Below are 20,668 nucleotides of genomic sequence, written 5' to 3'. Positions count from 1 at the left end.
AAGAGGCGTAGGTGGCTGCAGAAGTGGGAGGGGATTAAAGAAATCATCCTCTTGTGCAACAGAAAACCCTGGTGCATCAGTGCAGGGTTAGTCTGGATGCTGGCTGCTGCATCAGAGGCAATCCCATTATTCAGTACACTTTATAGCCGAGTAAACTGTCATTAACACCCAGTTTGGCTAAAAGATGAAATTGGTGAAACATGCTTCAGTGTTAAATATAAAAATAAAGGAAATCCAGATTTCAACTCTGGTATTTGCACTAAGTTTAGCTGTCATATTAAGTCTATTGAATCTGCCTGTGTGACTTGTGGAGTTACCGTTAGTATGGTACAGATTCTCAGAGTAATATTAAAAGAGGTTTTAGCTATCCTAACATAATAAATTGAGCCTCAACAAGAGTGATAACACTTTATTGATTTTAGCAGTGCCTACATACACATTTGGTGTTCTCCAACCCCCTTCCCCCACCCCCACCCCGGTCTTATCCTCTTAAGCAATATTATACATCTGAACAAGGAATTACAAGGTTTGGAAGTTCAGGTAGCTGCAGAATTCAATAACCTAAAATCAGACATCAAAAGTAAATAACTGCTTGCAAATAAACTGTCAACTTACTGGAATATAACCTGACCATTCTTCTGTGGTGGCTTAAAGGTGTCCTAAAACAGTTAAGATAGGCCAGCAGTTGCATGTAAAATTCTGTCTCTCTATAGACTGTTGGCTCAGTTGTACCTCTTAACATCATTCTTGAATTTAAAAAAAAAATTAAAATTCAATGAACACACACAACGCCGGCCAGAAGTGTTACTTCATGTGCTTTCTTCAAAGTCGCCTTTAGCCGCAATCTGGGAATTCTCAGAAGTCTGCAGGGGGCCTTCAGATTGCCCTCCCATGTATGTAGGAGTGCTGTATTTCACGAGAATAGATTTAAACTGCACCAGGGGGGCATTCGTGCGGACACCCATGGGGTCAAAATGAGTCCTGCTTACTCTATAGCCAGCTTGAGAGAGATAATGCAAGAACTTATTCAACCTGGAGAGAGAATTAAAAGCATAAGAGAAACATCTTTCATTGCTTTCACTGCTGCACCCCCCTCTCCCACCACCACAGTTATGTTATAAAAGAACAAGGTACTCACTTTGGCATGTTCATTCCTTTAATACTGTGTCTGTGGATATTATAATAAAAGGCAGGATGCTCTGCATTACTTTCAAGCTTCTGTCGCTTTGCTCCATTTTGACTCACTTCATTACTTTTTCTCTTGCCTGGAACATAGGAAAGAGTTAAGAATGCCAAACCAACATGTGAGAGAGAAAGCTTCAGAAAGTCAGATAAGCTGAATTGTGTGGCCTAGCTTTACTCTATAGTAGAAAATCTGAACACTTTAGAACAGGCCTGCACAACATAAGGCCCAGATCTGGCCTGTGGGGACTCTTTTCTGGCCCCAGGGGTGCCCCAAAGTGAGCTGCAAAATGCTGCTTTGCCCTATGGTCCTGGTGGGGGTGCGCCCCCTTCCAAAGTTAGCTTTTGAAAGTGCATGGAAGGAAGGAGGGTTGCTAGCAGTCTCCTCTTCTCATGCTGTGGGTAGCCAATAATTCTGTTGATATTTATTTGTCAAATTTGTACAAACTGTCCCAAACTTAACAATGTGCTGAACATTTACCTTGGCCCCACACACTAAGTTATGGGTGCTTCCGGCCCACTGGGTTATTTGGGTTGTGCACCTCTGCTTTAGAATGATCTTGTTACATGCTTTTCTGTAGTAACAGCTCCTCACAATATGTTCTATGCTAGATTGACGGCTACCTACCATGTACAACGTAGTAATCTGCTGCAACATCTGGTGTTTTAATAAACACACCACACTCTTCTAAAATACAAGGAAATCAGAATTATATTAGGGTCCTTATAGCAAAATAGGTTTAATCTTTGAATAATGGGTTAAATTACATGACCTGTTCAGTTCACATTGTTACTTGTAAGTGGAGTGCTATGGTACATACTGAAATCTATCAGGACTGTATACTGAAATCTGTATTTTTAGTCTACTTTCCTTAAGGAAAGTCTGAGATTCACCTGGCATTCCGTGTGCCCCCCCCCCACTTCACAATGCCTGGACCAATATGAACCAAATCAGGTGCAGTTGTAGGGACACCTCAACAGTGTAGTTTGTGATGATGTCATCCACCCCGATTCTAGATGGAGGAGGTTTGGGGTGCAATTGGACTAACTTGTGAACTACCTAACTGATTTGAACCAAATTTGCTAGAGGTATAGGGACACTTGGATGGCTGAAGCGCCATCCCTAAGTTTGTAATGATGTCATCTACCTGATTGAAGATGGTGGATGTATGAACAGTTGATGCACAACTTTCAAAGATGGTAGATGTGTGAATATTTAAGGCTGAAGTGGGCTAACATGTGGAGATGGTAATTATCAGTTAAGATTATAGAGAAAAAGTAGGCAGATTAGTTCTTACCAGAACTTGTTTTTTGGTAGTCTTCACAGACTTAACTAGACAACTAACTTGGTGTCAGCTATATGCCACTTGTGCTTATGCCTTGTGTGTCATGGTTATTTGCCAGGCACCATGGGTTAGGGCTACACAACTTGGGACCACCTGCAGAGGTTAGACTACAACTCTCACCATTCCCAACTATTGGCCACTGGCTGGGGATGATGGGAGTTATAGTCCGAAAACAGATGGAGGGCCAAAGTTGTACAGCCCTAGGTTAGTGTGTCTGTTTTGTTCTTCCTCTGCCAATATTGCTTTTTGTTGTCGGGGTACTATTGCTAGTCTAGAATCCAGTAGGAACCTCTCTTTTGAGAGCAGATATTATTACAAGTGCACAAGAATGCTCAAATTTGAGCCAGAAGAGGGTGAATCCACCCTTCCTTTGAGGCTCCTAAAAAGAGGGATGTTTGGTCTCCTGGCAAGTTCATGACTGCTATTGATACTTTGGGAATTCTGTAACAATGCATGATGGAAAATAAGCCTACAACTGAGGCAATAATGTGAGTGGCATGCTATTTCTATTAATGCAGAAAGCTGGTCTTTTAGCTGCTTCTCTTGGATAGAAACAGTAACACGATTCCAGTCTTCACCGTGGTTATGAAATGGTCATATAGCTGCATTTTAAGTAATGGGAGATGCCATGTTAACAATGAAACTATCGGGACGATAGAACTATACTATTTTGTATACTGAGCAATTTGCAGTACTTCCACTAGTCTGTTACATCCAATTGTATGCTGCTTCATGTCTATGGTTACATAGAACCCATCAAAACAGAGAGATTTCTCTTAATCAAAAGATCAAACAGCAGGCACAATGGGCTAGTGAACAAGAAATCTGACTGTTCTACAGGACTCGAGCTGTCAGCATGTAATGGCAAGGAAGAAAATGTTAATTCCTAAAGCCATCTTAAGATGCCAAAAATGTGAAGCACTGCAATGAAAATCATAAGCATCCTGTAGACAGGAGCATTGGTTCACCTCAGGGGCGGAGTCACCATTGTGCAAAAAGGTTCAAAGAACCCGGGCTGCTGAAGTCCACGGCTCCAGAAGAGTCCCAAGTGAACTCCCGATGCCCAGGCTCTGAAGAGCTCTGAGCGAGCTTTTCCTTTTCAAGCAGTGTTTGCTGTCTGACAGCCTTTATTTCCCTCTCTCTCGCTCCAGAGAGGGAGAGAAAGGGAAATACATGCTATCAGGCAGCAAGCACTGCCTGAAATGACAGGAGGAAATCTCGCTCAGGCTATCCCAAGCTTGGACCATGCCCCCTTTGCATGTGACATCATGCACATGGGGGCGTGGCCTCTAGCTCCAGAGTTACTCTTCCCCTGCTAAATAAAGAGAATCACCACACTGAAAGGGTTGCCCAGTTAGCAGGGAGTAACAGCTCTGCAAACCATGGCCTTCTTGGCCAGAACGGAGCCACCAGTATCACTCGTGCCTTTAGTTAGAAGTATTCGTCTTGGAAGTCTTGCTAATACTGGCATGGTGGAAAGGCGTAAAGTATGCCCCTGGGCCATTCTGTTGATAACATGTCTGTCTCTGCTTTCCTGCAAGGGAATCTGGGGAGTTGGGTGTTCTGAGGTGTAGCAAATAGGTCCATTACTGGAATTTCCCATCTGCTGGCTGTTTGTCCGAATACCCTCTGATTGAGGGATCATTCGCCTGGCATCAGATCCTCCCGACTGAGCCAGTCTGCTCGTTGGTTCAGGTCCCCTTTTACATGGTGTGCTGAGATGGATGCCAGATGAACTTCTGCCCAACTCATCAAGAAGTCTGCCTCTGCGTGTAGAGATCGCGATCTTGTTCCCTCTTGTCTGTTTACATTCACTTTCGTGGTTGTGTTGTCGGACTTCAGTACCCAAGAAGAAGAAGAAAAAGTCTAAGGTGCATCATGACCTACCAGCGGGGCAACATCTTCCCCTGATACTGAAGAAGCGGTCGGCCTCGTCCACTCTTCCTCCTGAGCTCCCGGCAGCAAAGAAATCTAAAGGGGACTGAGATAGTGTGGCACCGAGGTTAACGGTCGCGGTTCGATTGCGCTCGCAGGAAGACTGTCTGAACTTGGTGCCTAGTAGAGTTCATTCCAGTCCGGAGTGTTCGGTGGCATCTGAAGAACGGGGCTACAAATCGTCAGACAGAGGGGAGTTTTCCCCTGAACGTCGATCATCTGCCTGGGAGTGCATGGATTATGCCGCTCGTCAGGATTGTGCTGATTGCTGGGGATCGGAAGAATGCTCTGCCAATTATAGACATTGGGACTGTCGTGAGTCTACGGGACAGTACCTGAAGAAGCAATGACTTGGAGCGCTTCTGGACCCGTTTTTGGAGAACTGGGACAAGGTAACTATAGACCAGTAGGTCCTTACAATAGTGCGTCTGGGGTATTCCTTGGAGTTTATAGGTACACCACCCGTGTCCGAGGTGGTCATTACCCCCATACACTCAGGAGTTGGACCAGGAGGTCGCTGACCTCCTATCAAAGGATGCTATTGAGGAAGTCGCTAAGCCAGACAGCCCAAGGTTTTATTCCCAGTACTTTATCGTATCAAAGCCCGACAGCGGCAGGTGTCCAATACTAGATCTCAGGGCCTTGAACAGACATCTTGTATACAGAAAGTTTTTAATGTTGTCCGTGCCCACTATTATGACTTTCCTAGAAAGGGGTATGTGGATTGCCTCTCTAGTCTTAAGACGCATATTACCATGTGTCAATTCGCCAGCAACATTGGTGCTTCCTGCACTTTCAGATAAAAGGGAAGGCCTACCAGTTCAAAGCCTTACCGTTTGGCCCTACAACGGCACCGAGGGTATTTACAAAATGTCTGGCCCTGGTGGTGGCGTTCCTGCAGGAGAAGGGGCTACAGGTGCTGCCTTATTTAGATGATTGGCTGATCCTGGCAAGCACCAGGCCAGAGGTCCTGAGGGTGCTGGATTTGGTCACAGATAACCTACAGGACCTGGGGTTTCAGATAAATTTCAAAAAGTCACAGCTGGAACTGGTCCGTCGGATTTGGTTCGTGGGGCTCATATTTGATACGACACTCAAAAAGTTTTTCCTGCCAGAAGCCCGCATAGAGGTGCTCAGAAAGTTGGCTGTAACCTTCCTTGCGGGAGGCCCGCAATCCATGAGATCAGTGCAGCGCCTGCTGGACCACATGGCGGCCACCACCTATGTGCTGCCCCTAGCGTGCCTCATCCAGAGGTTCTTGGACGTGTTCGATCCCCTGTAGGATCTGGGCCATATAAAGTGTGTACCCCCTCGCGAGCTGCAAGTGGTGGCAGGGTGGTGGATCGAGCCCCGTCATCTGAGGATCGGTGTTCCCTTCTAGTCTCCCAGCCTCTATTTGGTGGTCACTACAAATGCTTCAGAGCCCGGGTGGGGAGCGCACCTGCAAGGTGAGCGAATTGAGGGCACTGTGGGTTGACCAACCATACCTTCAGTTCCATAAGGACAAGCTGGTTCTTAAACCTGATATACAGTTTCTGCCCAAGGTGGTTTCCATGTTTCACTATTCATCACTGCTCACCTTACCAGTATTTTTTCCAAATCCTTCTTCAGATACGGAGCGGAGGTTGCACCGTTTTGATGTCCGAAGAGCGTTGTCATTCTACATCCAAAGATTGGCAGAGTGGAGAAAAACTTCCTCCTAGTTTGTCCTGTATGATGGGCCGCGTAAAGGTCTTCAGGTTTTGGCCCAGTCCTTATCCCGTTGGATAGTTTCCACAATTAAACTCTATTATCAGTTGGCTCACAGTTGCCTGCTACAGTTAAGGCATACTCAATTGGGTCTGTGGTGGCCTATGTGGTCTTTAATCAAGCTGTCCCGTTGGACACTATCTGTCAGGCAGCTACTTGGGCTTCAACCCCATTCATTTATTCAACATTATGCAATTGATGTTAGAGCTAGGGGTGTGCACGGAATGATGCTGTATTTGGCAGGAGTGTCCTGCAGTCCATTTTCAGTTGATGTGCTGGTTCTGAAATAAATAAGTTTTCCTGGCAGATTACATGATTGTTCTGTGTCTTCCCTCCTCCTCTGGTGCTAGCTTGTTATGCGCCCATTTGTGTAAAAGACAGAGACCATGTTGAATAACTACAGGTTACTTAGCTGTAACATCGGTTCTTCTAGTGGTCATCTGCCCTTTTACATGCCCTCCCTTCCTCCCCGCAGGGTTCACTTGAAGTTGGACACCGTGACTGAGGGGATGAGGAGTGGCACAGCCACAAAGCAACCCAAAGCAGGAGAATTGAGCTTGTTAGATTCCGACATGGTCTCTGCACAAGTGCATAGCTCATTTGTGTAAAAGGACAGATGACCACTAGAAGAACCAATGTTACAGGTGAGTAACCTGGAGATGTAGGTACAACTCCTTTAGGTCTATTGATGACAATCTAGGTGGTGCAGTGCTTCCGCTACGGAGCAGAGGGATTCCATACAAAAGTTTTTGCACTTAACCCTTTTGTTCAAAAACATTAAATCCAGCACTGCCCTCCTTGAGCTGTCCTTTTTGGGGACAGTGAACAAGATAGAATAGATGCCCTTTCCCTCCTGACAGGGAGGAACTGTTTCTACCGCCTCTATTTCTACAAGATGTTGAATGGCCTTTTGGAGTTGTATGCAGTTTGAAAAAGAGTGAGAGCATGGGGTTGGGAGGAACCTGTGGGAAGGACGGACATCCAATTCTATCTTGTACCCCATCTGTACAGTGTTGAGAACCCACTTGTCCGTGGTAGAGGCATCTCAAGCATGGAAGTAATCTGACAAGCGGCCTCCCAGCCTGAGGGATACCAAATCAAGGCTGTTTCATCTGCTTGTTCTGATTAAAGGCCTGCCTGTTATTTGTGAAGCTTCTTGAGGGGAAGTATTGGTGATTCCATGATCCACGCTGGGATCTAAGTTCCCTATCTCGGCCCCTAAAAGAGGGCTGGAAGCTTCAAAAGGGGCTGAAAAGGGTTTTTGAAATCTGGCCTATCCAGCTTACATGGTGTCAAAGGCATAGTCTTACGTATGTCCTTAATGGCCATGTGACCAAGTAGCTTAATATTATCATACAGAGCTGCTGTTAGGGTAGTTTTAGACGTAGAGTCCACATGCCAGCTTTTAAGCCAAAGGTGACTTCTCCCAACCACCAAGGCGGCAGAAGCCCTACACGAAAATCTGATAAAAACTTCGTGGCATCCACCATGAAGGCTTGTGCCTTCTGGATCTTGACCAGCTGTTGCTGCATTTTGATAGGGTTTGAGGATGGATTGTTCAATAAGTCATCCAACCACAATAAGGACACTCTGGCAGTCATAGAGCCCGCTGCTGAAGAGCAGGTTGCCAAGGAGGAGTTGTAGTGCACCCTCTTAAAAACGAACTCCACTCGTTTGATTGATTTTTTTTAATAGTACCTCACCATCCCTGGGCAGCAGAAAACCCGCTATGAGCTGGGCTGCATCTGCATCTGTGGGAAGCATTTTTAACAAGTCTGATGGTTCCTGCTGAAAGGAATAAAATCAGTTTGCCACTGCCACTGGCTTTCTAATTGTTGCAGGACGAAGCCATTCCTGTTTTATTGCCTCTGTAAAAGGATCGGGCATTGGTAAATGAATGTCTCTAGGTCTTGGCTTAGGAAAAACTAGGTCCCCCTTTGCTCCCAGAGAGGAATCATTTATTATCTTGGATTGTAACCCAAGAGTGGCTATGGCTTTTGACATAAATGGATTAAAGTCATCAGATACAAACAGTCTCTGTGAGGCATTTCCAGAATCTGGACCCTCTCCCCCAACCATTCCCCTTTCTCCTTATCCAGGATATGGTCTGGATCCTGGTTTCCCCTATCTGCCTCCTCAGGGGCTGCCTTCGTTCAGCTTTCAGATTAATTACAGGCCCTGATGGTTTACAGCACTTATCAGGGACCAAAGGCCTAGGGTCTTCTGTATGGGGATCCCCTAAATCTGGACCTGAAAGGTCCAATGAGTGCTGTTCTGACCGCTTGCATTCATCATTTTTGTATTTTTTACTTTTATCTTAACATGATTTACCAATGTGCTTTCTTTTCCTTTTTGCTTTTTTAGGGGATGGATAGCTGATCTCAGAAGAGGAGTCCTCAGATGAAGAGGAAACCTGCTTGTGCTTTTATTTTTTTACTCCATTTGGAGGGCTCAAGTTGTTAAATGGTATCTATAATGGCGTTTTTGAAACATGCCTGCCAGTCAGAGGAACGATTTTAGGAGGCTAGGGCTTTGCTCTGAAAGACGCAGTGGGGAGTTGCTCCATACAAGGAGAGATCTCACAATTTTTCATTACCCTGAGCTCTGGGACTGCTCTTGCTTACCCTGTGGAACAACTGCTGTAAGCGCCTGACTGTTAATGGGGTGCTTTGAAGCCTTTCCTCTATTGGTGCCATTTTGTGCACCGCACCCATCTGCTGCGGAGGACTCTCCTGCAGCACCAGACCTTATCTCCACTCCAGTGGGAGAAGGCTGGACAAGAGGATGCACTGCAGCCCTCTTCAGCCTGGCCATGAGGAGCAACGATTATCCCGGCGTTTCCCCTGCCTTTATCTCTCCGCCTCTCTCAGAGGCATGCTGGGTCACTGCGCTACAAGTTTCACAGCCCAAAGGTAGGAAACCTGTTGCAGCCTTGTTGGGAGTCTTGCCAGGTGGTGCTTTTTTAGCCGGCAATGATGCGCTCAGAGGTGGTGATCCTCCCGGAGCTCTGGTAGCCGTGGGGAAGTCACTCTGCCTCTTTCCCTTGGACACTAGTATCATTCTTGTCCATCCTGCATGCTCTATTGTGAAGGAGAGAAGGAGGGATTAGATGAGGATTCAAGAGATTGGGAAAGAAATGGATTGGAAAAGAAGTGTTGAAAATCTGAAAGAGGAGGGTTTCTCTTAGATAGAATCAATAGAGGTTATATAGTGAAGAAGAGGAGTGATTTAGCATGTAAAGCAGTGAGGAAGGTATCAGGAAAAAGACTAGTGTCAAAGAGAATTAAGCTGCCTGGAGCTACGGCAGGACTGAAAGAACTGGGGCGGGGCTATCTTCCTCGGGCTCTTGTAGACTTCTGTTTCTTTAGCTAATTAACATAGTCCTGCCTAGAAGCACATGAGGAGGATAAGCCATGGAGATGTCCTCGACCCCAGCAGCTGAAAATAACAATATTATTCTATAATACTATGTGTTTTAATTATATCCACCTTTTGCACTTGCATACCAAAAGCCCATCATTACAGTAAGCAATTGCCTTTTGGAGTTTTCCAGATGCTTCCTTTCGTTTCTAAACTTGCCATTGTCTTCTCACCTTGCTTGTTTTGGTTACTAGGGCCATGGATCGAAAACTGCTTGAGAGTTGTGCACTCTGCTTCACAGATTAGTGTTTTTAGAAGGCCCTGTATGTCATCTAAACCATACTGAACTGCTTCAAACAACATCCTTCTGAGAAATCCAGTGTTGAAAAGTGATCCTGACCTGGGAAACAGAGTTGATCAGTCTACAAAAACATATTGAAAAACTAGGCAGTATTTTCTTAGACGTGACTTCAAAAATGATTACACAAAAATTATTCAACAAAAAGATAGAAAATGAGACTACTACTTTCCAGTTACTAGTTGGTGTAAGTTATGTATTTAATCTAGTAGTATAAAATCAAGTCATTGGGCCAGTTCAGACATCACACAAAGCCAAAACTAAACCTTGGTTTCACATATCACCTCGCATGAGTCTTGGTCTCATGCAGATATGGACTGTCACTGAAGCATTAATGGCTAGAAACCATTAAAAACAACAACACCCTGAGCTTCTGTGCCAAACCTCTGCACTTATAGAGCACAATCAATATAGTGTAACTGTAGAATACAGTTCAGCTGCAGCTCTCCAAGTTATCAGACATGGGTGGGCTTGTAGTTCACATGTTTTACATTTAAAACATCTTGGCTCATTCCCTGGTACTTCTAGTTAAGAGTCTGAGGCCTTGAGGTGCCACCAGTCAAGAGTAGAAAAAGTGGGCTAAATGGAACAATTGTCAGACTTAATAGCAATAGCAATAGCACTTACATTTATATACCGCTCTATAGCCGGAGCTCTCTAAGCGGTTTACAATGATTTAGCATATTGCCCCCAACATTCTGGGTACTCATTTTACTGACCTCAGAAGGATGGAAGGCTGAGTCAACCTTGAGCCCCTGGTCAGGATCGAACTTGTAACCTTCTGGTTACAGGGCGGCAGTTTTACCACTGCGCCACCAGGGGCTCTTTAACAAAAATGTCAAAGTATTCTGCTGTGATATTGTGGACAGTATACGTGCAAGCACCATCCAGCCATTTGGGAGGCATGTTAACTGCTTGTTTGCTAACCACAACATCACTGCAATTCACCTGGATGGAAGGCTATAAGAACAGCCCTGCTGGATCAGGCCCAAGGCCCATCTAGTCCAGCATCCTGTTCCACAGAGGGGCCCACCAGATGACGTTGGAAGCCTACAGGCAGGAGTTGAGGGCATGCCTGGTCTCCTGCTAATATTTCCCTGCAACTAGTAAGCACCCACTTACTGATGTAGGAGGACAGCAGCAATAACATTATCTTGAGGGATTTGAGCTCTTGATAGTCATCATTGCAGAAACTGAGGTTCATGTACATGTCATATGGAACTTTATACTAAGTCAATCATGGCCTTCTTTTCTTGCCCTGCTTAATATCTGTCACAGTGAATCTTCACTTTCTTCAACTGAAGAAAAATTTGAACACAGGGTGTCTCTGTTTTAACCACACCCACCCAGAAATGGGCTACCAGAAAGTACTTGATACCTCTATTGCAACTCACTGCTTCCATAGGGAGAGCATGTTTGAAACTAGAGAGACTATACTTACCACAGAGGACCAAGTTCAATTGCTGTCTTCCCTGTCATACTGCTATGACAATCGCATGGGAGTTGCCGATAAGGGTTTTCTGTAGAAAACAGCATTTATTTTCTAAAATAAATGGCGGATGGAAAACTTACCCTGATGTCTAAGTGGTACTGGTAAATAAAACAAAGTTTGAGAATTACATAGCACTTCAAGCAATTCACTTCAGTGGCCGTTTTTAGCTACAGGATGCATCAGGATGCCATGCCATGAAGGTGCTGTTTCAGAATCTGGTGGTATGTGTGGGGGTGGGCACTGTAGCATAGTTACATTGTGAAAAGCCAGCTGGTTGGGTTTATTTTCTCTTTGTTATACCTTACAATAGTTTAACGGCAAGGATAGGAAGCCAATTCCCATCCAAAGAGCAAGTCTTAGAAAGCCAGTCTGGTGTAGCAATTAGAGTGCTGGAGAGGACCAAGGAGACCAAACCTCAACTCTCTAGGCAGCCACAAAGTTCACTGGATGACAATGAGTGGACAACACCCAGACTAAGTCCCATTGAAATTAATGAAACACAATTTCAATAGTGCTTCATCATGTCTAATTAGCCTGGATGCTGCTCACTATCTCTCCACCATACCTATGCCAATTCAGAATTACTGTGAGGATAAGACTGAGGTGAAACTATGAATGTTGCCCTTCTGTTCTCTAGAGAAAAGGTGAGGTAACAGTAATAAATATTTATGCTGGATTAGCCTGTCATTCAAACTAGGCTGCCTCCCCAACTTTTTTTTTAAAACATTTACATCCTGCTCTTCGTCCAAGGAGTCCAGAGGTTGCATACAAGGTTATGTTTATCTTCAACTACCCTGTTCAGGTTAGGCTGAGAGACAAATGACTGGCACAGAGTCACTCAGCAAGTTACATGACTGAATGGGAATTTGAACTTGTCTGGTCTCCCTGGTCCTAGTCCAACCATTACACCACCCTGAGAAGCCTATCTTTTCAGCAGCCTCAGGGAAGGGGAGATGTATGGGTTAGGGTGGCTCTGTTTTCATCAGCTGAACCTCACTGATGAGTTAAAACTCATGCATTTTAAAACAGATGGTTACCTTCTATCATGTTGTTCTCTCTCTTAAATACCCTCTCTTCACACCACTGACAATGAATGAGGTACCGAATTTTCTTGACGGTATCATCTGCAGGTGAAGGTCCTCTCAGTACTCTCACCTCTACTAGGACAAAGTGCTCAAGAGCCACTGCAAGCAAAACTTCAATGCCTTTGTTGCATCGAGCAGCAGCTCTGCAAAAAGAAACGTCATTAACAATGCACTTCAGTGAAAACAAGCTCTTCCTACATTTCCTACTTTGGGTACAGGTTCTTCTCTAATTTCTGAATGCCTCTTGGGGACTGAAGTCTTGCATGCCCGGAATGCTGGACCCGCTATTACATCCCCATCTGAGTACTAGCCAGCTTCTCAGCATGACCTTTTTAAACCTTATTTTTCTTCTTTCCAAACCAATAGCTTTGCTATAGAGCAGCTATCTAATTAGATATTTATAGGAGTGTAGCCACCATTGGACGAGAGGGTGCAGATGCCTCTAGGCCAGCAGGACACCCTCTCACTCCTCTCTCAAACCCCCTTTTGCTCCCTACTGCACCCAACTGGCTAACAAAGTGCTTGCCAGCTGGGGAGTGCAAGGCACACCCCTCTTCTGTCCAGCTGGTGCTTTGTTCAAGGGCTGGCTGGCGGCTTTTTACCTCGCCTTGCTACCAGCGAGGCAGAGAAACTGTCATGGAAACAACACATTTGAGGAGGAGATATGTGCCTGGTGAGAACATGTATTTTATCTCAACTCTTTCTTTTCCTCTCCTAGTGAAATGAACTCCTGGGGTATTAGACTAGGCTAATCCAAGGTTTGTTCAGACAAGTGAAAAAGAAGTGGAATTCATTGCTCCCCTAATGTCTTTACTGACAGTTATCAAAAGTCAAAGTTCAAATGTTTATATGCTGTCAAAGCACAACTTGTCAAGGCATAACTTGTAGAGGTTTTCAGTTTCACAAAGCAGTAGCACGAGCAACAACAAAAAGACAGAACCCAAAAGATGTTAAGAAATGCAAAAAGCAAGCTTAGAAAGTATAAGGCTGTTTCTCTCTGAGGACTTGCTAATGAAAAACTTGACTTTTCCGTCACAGATATCTCCAGAGTGCTGCAGAGTCCACTCCAGATCTTCCCCTTCTGCCCTTAAATGCTGTTTCAGGCCCCAATTAAAGGAGTTCCCTCTGTTTCCCTTTTCCCAATTCAAAACAAAAAGTCAAGTGTGGTGATCTAATTGTTTTGACTGGGAGGAAAGAAGTGAAAGTCATGAACAAAGTGCAAAAGAACAGGTGCTGTTCCCAGCAAGAACAGGGACTTGCATGGAAATACCAAAAATGGCTTTTCTTAGGTTCACTTTTAGTCACTTGAGAGCAAACACCCACCAGTCCAACCTCAAAAAGGAATGTGTCCCATAACAAAGCATTTGAACAAAGTGCTGACTAGAGAGGACTGGGAGAAGGGCCCAGCAGCCCCTCTTCTCCATAGTGGCCATGCCCCCTGCATCAACATCAGATGTTGGGGGCATGGCCAATATTGGATGAGGGGCTGCTGTTTCCCAATTCCCCCTTTCCCGATTCTCCCCAGTCAGCACTTCATTCAAGCAATCACTGAGACGCTTCCTGCAAAGCAAAGAAAGGAGCTTCCAGTTGGTGCTTGAATGGGTATTTAAAAAAAAATAAAAAATTAAGAAAGCAGACCATGGCACAAGGTCTGCATTTGATTTCTTGGGTCAAAAGTTCAGCAAGTCTGTTTTGAAATATTTAATTTGACTTTATAGCATTCATAATTCTATATCCACCATTTCTGAAGATGCTGGGAAGCAAGATATGGGGAACCAGCTTCCCACATCCTCTACTGAGCTTCAGTTAGCAACTAGAGAAAAACAGGAATGGGGCCATAGCAGAAGAGCATCTGCTTTGCATGCAGAAGATCTCAATCCTTGGTATTCAAATAGGGTTGGGAAAGACCTTGCCTGAAACCCTGGAAAGTCACTGCTAGTCATTATAGACAATACTGAGTAGAGGATCAATGCTCCGACTCAAGTTCCTATGCTAAACATTGCAGACACCTCATACCAACATCTGAGATAACCATCATTCAGAAACTGTAACTGTACCTTGCCACAGCTGCTACTACAATCCTAGCAGCCAGTTCCTTGTAGTACTCTGTCCTGATGATGTTGCAACCATAGTGACGCTGGGCCACATTCTGAGCTTTTGAATAGAGAGAACTGATATCTGTTGATGTCACGGACACAATTCCAAGATTTCGTACATTTCTGAAAGCTGCGTCTAGATAATTCACTGATGATCCAAATGGGTCCAGATGGCTGTGGAGTAGGATAGCAGAGAACACATAATATACTAAAAAAATCACTCAGGAGAAAAAAGATGTACAGCACAATCCTAGTCTTATTTACTCAGAAATAATCCTCTATAATAAAAGGCTAAGTGTGCACCCGTGTCAAATGCCTGGCGTGCGTCCGTGTCTCCCTCGGCTGTTCTGGGCATGCGCGGAGCACATGCCCAGAACACGCCGAGGGAGACACGACCGCTAGCACCAGGCGGCCATGTTGGGCGGTTGTTTGCCCGGCTGCGGAAAGGCCAGAAGCGGCTGCTACGAAGCTGGGGAAGCCCCGCGAAGCCGGGGAAGCCAGGGAAGAGGCGGCTGGGGAAGCTGGCCAAGCCATGGCCGAGGCGGCGGCGGAGCCATGGCCGAGGCCTGGCCGCACCGCCGAAGCTGAGCAGGGGTAAGAGGCAGCGGGGGAAGCCGGCCAAGGTGGCGGAGCTGCCGCCGAGGCCTGGCGGCGCCGCCGAAACCGGGCGGGGGGGAGACCTTGGGGCCCCTGCCCGGCCGGGGAGACCGGCCACGGCATGGAGGCTGGCAGCGGCGGAATGGCGGCGGGGAGTCCGGAGCGCACAACTCTACTAGCGCCCGTTATTTAACGGGCCTCAAATCACTAGTGTATTATAAAACGGTTAAGAAGTAATGCAGACACTGTGTCACTGTGGGCATTATCACTGACTCATTATTCTTGGTGTTATTGCTCTTGATAATAAATTTGTGCTCATTTAATAATTGTCTTTTTTAAAAAAAGATTTTTAAAATGCTTTTATTAGTAATATAAGTAGAAATTGTCTTAAGGACAGTCCTGGCTGTGCTATATAGATGGCTGAGGGACATTTGGTGCATGATATGCAGTACACTGCACTGCTGGATGCGCAGGCACAAGTGCCATAGATGGTGCCATTAGATGGGCACACAATGCCTAACCTGTCCTTTCAATTTCAATGGACTAACCATGTAGTTTTCCTCATGATGTAGACCAGTGTTAGTTTATTTGATTAATGAGCATAGTGGGTGTCTAGATTTATTAAATAGTCTTATGCATCATTGTAAATTAGATAAGCATTTATGGTTTGTAAGGAGGTGTCTCAGGTTCTCTAGTTGCCTATATGATAAGAGCATCCCTCTGACAGCTTTTTAAAGACATTGATCACTATCAAGAATATTTAATTCTTTTATGATGCGTTTTAAAAGATATAACTGAGACCTGTAGGTTATAACTAGTAGAGTTCGTTTAGAACACTGAATAAATGTTTTAGTGTGGTTTAGGTGGAAGCTACTTGTAGGTAGGTAACTATAACAGTCAGGAGATTTCCTGTATAATGAGATTTGGAAGTGACTACCCTTCAATGGAATGCCGATAGCTAGAAAATGTAAATTAGTTAGTAATGCTCAGGTTGATCATAGGATGGAATGAATTGAAATTATGGTGGAATTTCTTGTGCTATTCCTTGCTATGAGTCAAGATAAGGAAAATAATATTGAGATACCTAAGGTATAGTGGAGGAAGTTTAAAGGAGCTTGCTAAGAGTTGTCCCACATCAAACATAAAACATATTAGCATATTATGGCACCATTGCAGTACCATAGATCCATAGGTATAATTTATCCAAGAATGTAAAATAGTTGTAAGGACAAAATGCGACAGATAGTATTCCATGTGCTTCTAATATTCCATTTGCTTAACAAAACATGCAGGATGGGGCAGAGCTATCAGGCAAGCCAATTCAACAAGATCAATTTATTAGTACCCTTAAAAGTGCAAAAGATTAATTTATTAGTACCCAAAGTACAAAATGTTTTTTGTAAAAGTTACAAGCCAGCAAGATTTTCTAGGAACCACCTGGGGGGAAAAGAGAGAGAAAGAGACCAAAGAAGTGCACTGGTGAGAGGAGGGATCCTGATCTTATTAACATTTCTTTTTGTATGAACTTACTAACTTTTCTCCCCATCTCACTGCCACTTTCCTTTCAGACAGTGTTTTAACAGAAAGGTTCCAGAGTAGGGATGTGCACAAACCAAGGTTCGTGCACAGGTTCGGCGCTGAACTGGTTTGGATGAGGTCTGAACTGGTTTGACACTGTAGGGAAGGGAGCGGGATCTCTTTTTAAAAGGAGAGCAGATCCTTACCTGCTCTCTGCTGCTGCATGCAGCTTCTTGCTGCGGCAGTGCTTGGCACAAGAACCTGCGCACAGCACCAGCACACACACAGCATCTGCGCATGCACAGGTGCCACTTGCATGGTCAGCATGGTGTTGCGCGTGGGTTCTTGGGCTAAGGACTGCTGCAGCAGGAAGCTGCAGGTGGTGGCAGAGAGCACGTAAGGACTTGGTCTCCCCTTTCCCCTGCTTTTAAAGATTTGCTACCCACCTCGCAGCACCAAACCGGTTCGGACCTCGTCCAAGCCGGTTTGGAACTGAACCTGTGCATGAACCTCAGTCTGTGCACATCCCTATTCCAAATTTCACCTGAAAGTCACAGCCCCTTTCTTCCAATAATAAGTCACTGCGGGTTGTGATTACTCAGTGGTGAGTGTATGTTCAAGGTGCTCTGTGTATGTTCATAGCCACTCATTTATTTAGCAGAGTTGTATTGCTTTTTAAAGCTGCTCTCGTTCATAAATTGCAGCAAATAATCTGCTTTGGGGGCAAATCACCATTTCAGGGTGAAGGTGTGTGTGCACGCACACATTCACAGACATTCAGAGCAAAAATAGTGCAAAGGGAAAGTGTTGAGCTCCCAGTCCAGATCGAAGCCCTTTGAAGGTAGGTTTTAAAAATAAAAACAGGTTGCTTACCTGTAACAGATGATCTGGTAGTGGTTCCATCATTCATAAATAGTGGGTTCTGCACCTGCGCAGATCAGCTTCGGGTAGAATTCGTTAGCTCCTCGCAACACCAGCAACCGCCTGTCGCATGTGACTGTAGTAGCCTCTAGTGGCGGTTGGGCGTCTCTGCAATCAGTTTCTTGATGGCCGACATGGCCATACGATGCTTCTGTTACAGTGGCTTGTCATTTCAGATGTGGGGACGGCATGGAGAGTGTTATGAATGATGGAACCACTACCAGATCATCTGTTACAGGTAAGCAACCTGTTTATCAGGATAGTGGTTCCATCATCCATAAATAGTGTGTGAATTGCGAGCTACCCAATTGGTGGTGGGCATAACCTGCCAGTCACTGTAACACCCTCTTTAAAACTGCCCGTCCAAAGTCAGCAGCCTTTGCTGCTCGTATATCTATAGAGTAATGTTTCACAAACGTCTGATGTGATGACCACGTTGCTGCCGTGAAGATGTCAGCGAAACGAATGCCAGCCAAATGTGCAGCCAACGTGGCGTAAGCTCTTGTAGAGTGTGCTTTAATTGTTTTAGGGGTACTGACCCCCTGCTGGTCATACGCTAGTTTAATCAACTCCACCAACCAAAAGGAAAGTTTCTGACGGGTTGATGAACACCCCTTGAACTTCCCCTGTAGGTCTATGAACATTCAAGGTGTTTTACGTATAGCACTCGTGGCCTTCAGAGAGAATAGAAGAGCCCGCCGGACGTCTAGCGAATGCATCGCTCGCTCGAGGGGCGACATCGGATCCCTAAAAAAGGTAGGTAGTACAATTTCGGCATTCAAGTGAAAATCAGTCACTACTTTAGACCGAAATTCAGGATCCAAGCGCATGACAACCCTTTCTGCATAAAATTTTGTATAGGGTTTGTCAATACGAAGTGCCCGCAGTTCACTTACTCATCTGGTGTAGGTTACTGCTACTAAGAACAGAGTTTTTAGGGTCAAGTGTTTTAGAGATGCCGTAGCTAGCGGCTCAAATGGAGCCTCCGTCAGAGATGAAAGCACTAAGGAGAGGCTCCACTTCTCGGCTGGCTGCCACACTGGAGGATATAGATTATTGATGCCTCTTAAAAAGTCCTTACAACGTGGATGGGTAAAGACCGTCTTGCCGTCCCACCCATCGTGGTGCGCCAATATCGCCACCATATGAACCTTAATAGACACGTTTGCTAGGCCGCTCTGCTTCAGAGTGGTCAGGTAGAGAAGGACGGCTTTCAGACTCGCCTCCCTAGGGTTATAGCCTTTGGGGGCAGCATGTGCAGCGGACCTACAGTTCTTTGCCCTGTAGCTATGTCTCGTGGACTGCTTACAGGTATTTAGGAGGATCTTCCTCAGAAGCCTATCCTGCACGCTGTGAGATTCAGTACAGACAGGTTGGGGTGCACCACCCTGCCTTGATCTTGAGTGACTAGATCTGTCCACTGCGGGAGTCTCCTGTAGTTCCCTCTCGATAGTCTGAGTAGCTGTGTGTACCACGGCTGTCTTGGCCACCAAGGCGCAATCACTATTGCTCTGGTTTGGTCGTGTAGTAATTTGGCCACCACCCTGGGCAGTAAGGGCGTGGGTGGATAGGCATAAAACAGCTCCTGGCGCCAGAGATACTGAAAGGCATCGCCCTTGTTCAATGGTCCGACTCCCATCCGTGAACAGTAATGCTCGCACCTGCTGTTCTCGGTGGTCGCAAATAGGTCCACCCTTGGTCTGCCCCAAGCTTTGAATAGTTGATCCAGCACTTCCGGATGCAATTCCCATTCGTGTTGTTCCAACACTAGGTCCCTGCTCAGTGAGTCCACTAGACAGTTCATGCTGCCCTTGATATGAATGGCCATGGGGTAAATCCCGAGCAGGATGCACCAGTTCCACAACTGCAGACTGAGACTGCATAGAGACCTGGACACTGTTCCGCCTTGCTTGTTGACATAAGCAATGGCTGTTATATTGTCCATCTGTAACTGGACAGTTTTCCCGACAAGCTCTCCCTGAAAGGCGACCAGGGCTCTGAACGCAGCCAGCAGTTCGAGGAAGTTGATGTGCAGGAGTCTCTCCTTTGGAGTCCATACTCCTTGAGCTCTGTGGTGCAGCAAGTGCACCCCCCAGCCGTGCATGGAGGCATCGGATGTCACTGTCAACGCGGGCTCCCGTGTACGAAATTGAATGCCATTGAGCATATTCGACTCTTTTGTCCACCAATTCAACAAATCTAAAACTTTCTGTGGAAGAGTCACCCGCTTGGACTGAGGTTCGGACCTCGGCTTGTAGGCTCTCAGAAACCAGAGCTGTAGCTTGTGCATCCATAACCTCACGTACAGGACTGTGGTGGTGCAGGACGCCATCAGACCCAACAGTACCTGTACTGTCTTTGCCTTCTGTATGGGATTCTCTTGACAACAGTAAATCAGGGCATGCAGATGGGAAAATCGAGCTACTGGGAAGAATGCCTTCTGGGCTGACATATCCAACTCCGCGCCAATGTACTGCAGGCGCTTTGCCGGCTTGAAAAAGGATTTCTCCCAATTGATCCGCACTCCCAGGTTCTCCAGCAGGTTCATCACCATGTCTATGTGCCTCAGCAATTGTTCCTTTGTTTCAGCTGTCAGAAGCCAATCGTCCAAATACGGATATATGGACACACCCTGCACTCTGAGATGGGCTATTATCACTGCCATACATTTTGTGAACACTCTGGGGGCAGTGACTAGCCCGAACGGAAGCACATTGTATTGGTAAATCTCGCTCCCCATGGTGAAGCGTAGATACTTGCGATGATTCTGCTGAATGCCTATGTGAAAGTACGCATCCTTTAAGTCGAGCGTTGCAATCCAGTTCTCCCCATGGAGGAGTGGAAGGATGGCTTGCAATGTTGTCATTCTGAATTTTTGTACTTCGATGTACTGATTCAGGCCTCGCAGATCCATTATAGGTCTTATGCCCCCGTCGCACTTGGGGATTTGGAAGTAGCGAGAATAAAATCCCGTCCGACTGAAAGCCCACCTCACCGGTGATATCGCTCCCTTCAATAAGAGCTTCTGC

At 45.7% G+C, this 20,668-nt stretch overlaps 1 protein-coding gene across 9 annotated transcripts in view; it reads right to left on the bottom strand.

Moving 5' to 3' along the window:
- Positions 1-457: 457 nt before the first annotated feature.
- Positions 458-20,668, bottom strand: part of TRMT1L (tRNA methyltransferase 1 like) — a 58,898-nt gene continuing 38,687 nt past the window's right edge. For 8 of the 9 annotated variants that reach the window (XM_053242625.1, XM_053242628.1, XM_053242633.1 and 5 more), the window contains 7 exons: positions 14,565-14,777; positions 12,460-12,650; positions 11,372-11,450; positions 9,806-9,972; positions 1,811-1,870; positions 1,139-1,265; positions 458-1,032 (listed from right to left, as the gene is read on the bottom strand). In XM_053242625.1, coding sequence (XP_053098600.1) covers positions 810-1,032; positions 1,139-1,265; positions 1,811-1,870; positions 9,806-9,972; positions 11,372-11,450; positions 12,460-12,650; positions 14,565-14,777 — 1,060 coding nt within the window. In that variant the 3' untranslated portion in view covers positions 458-809. The remainder of the gene's footprint in view (positions 1,033-1,138; positions 1,266-1,810; positions 1,871-9,805; positions 9,973-11,371; positions 11,451-12,459; positions 12,651-14,564; positions 14,778-20,668) is intronic. The other variant, XM_053242627.1, reaches the window with a different exon arrangement.

This window comes from Hemicordylus capensis, chromosome 4 (genome assembly GCF_027244095.1).
Source record: "Hemicordylus capensis ecotype Gifberg chromosome 4, rHemCap1.1.pri, whole genome shotgun sequence".
NCBI classification, from domain to species: Eukaryota; Metazoa; Chordata; class Lepidosauria; order Squamata; family Cordylidae; genus Hemicordylus; species Hemicordylus capensis.
Note: the sequence above shows the minus strand (reverse complement) of the source record. Positions and strands in the feature narration are given on the sequence as shown.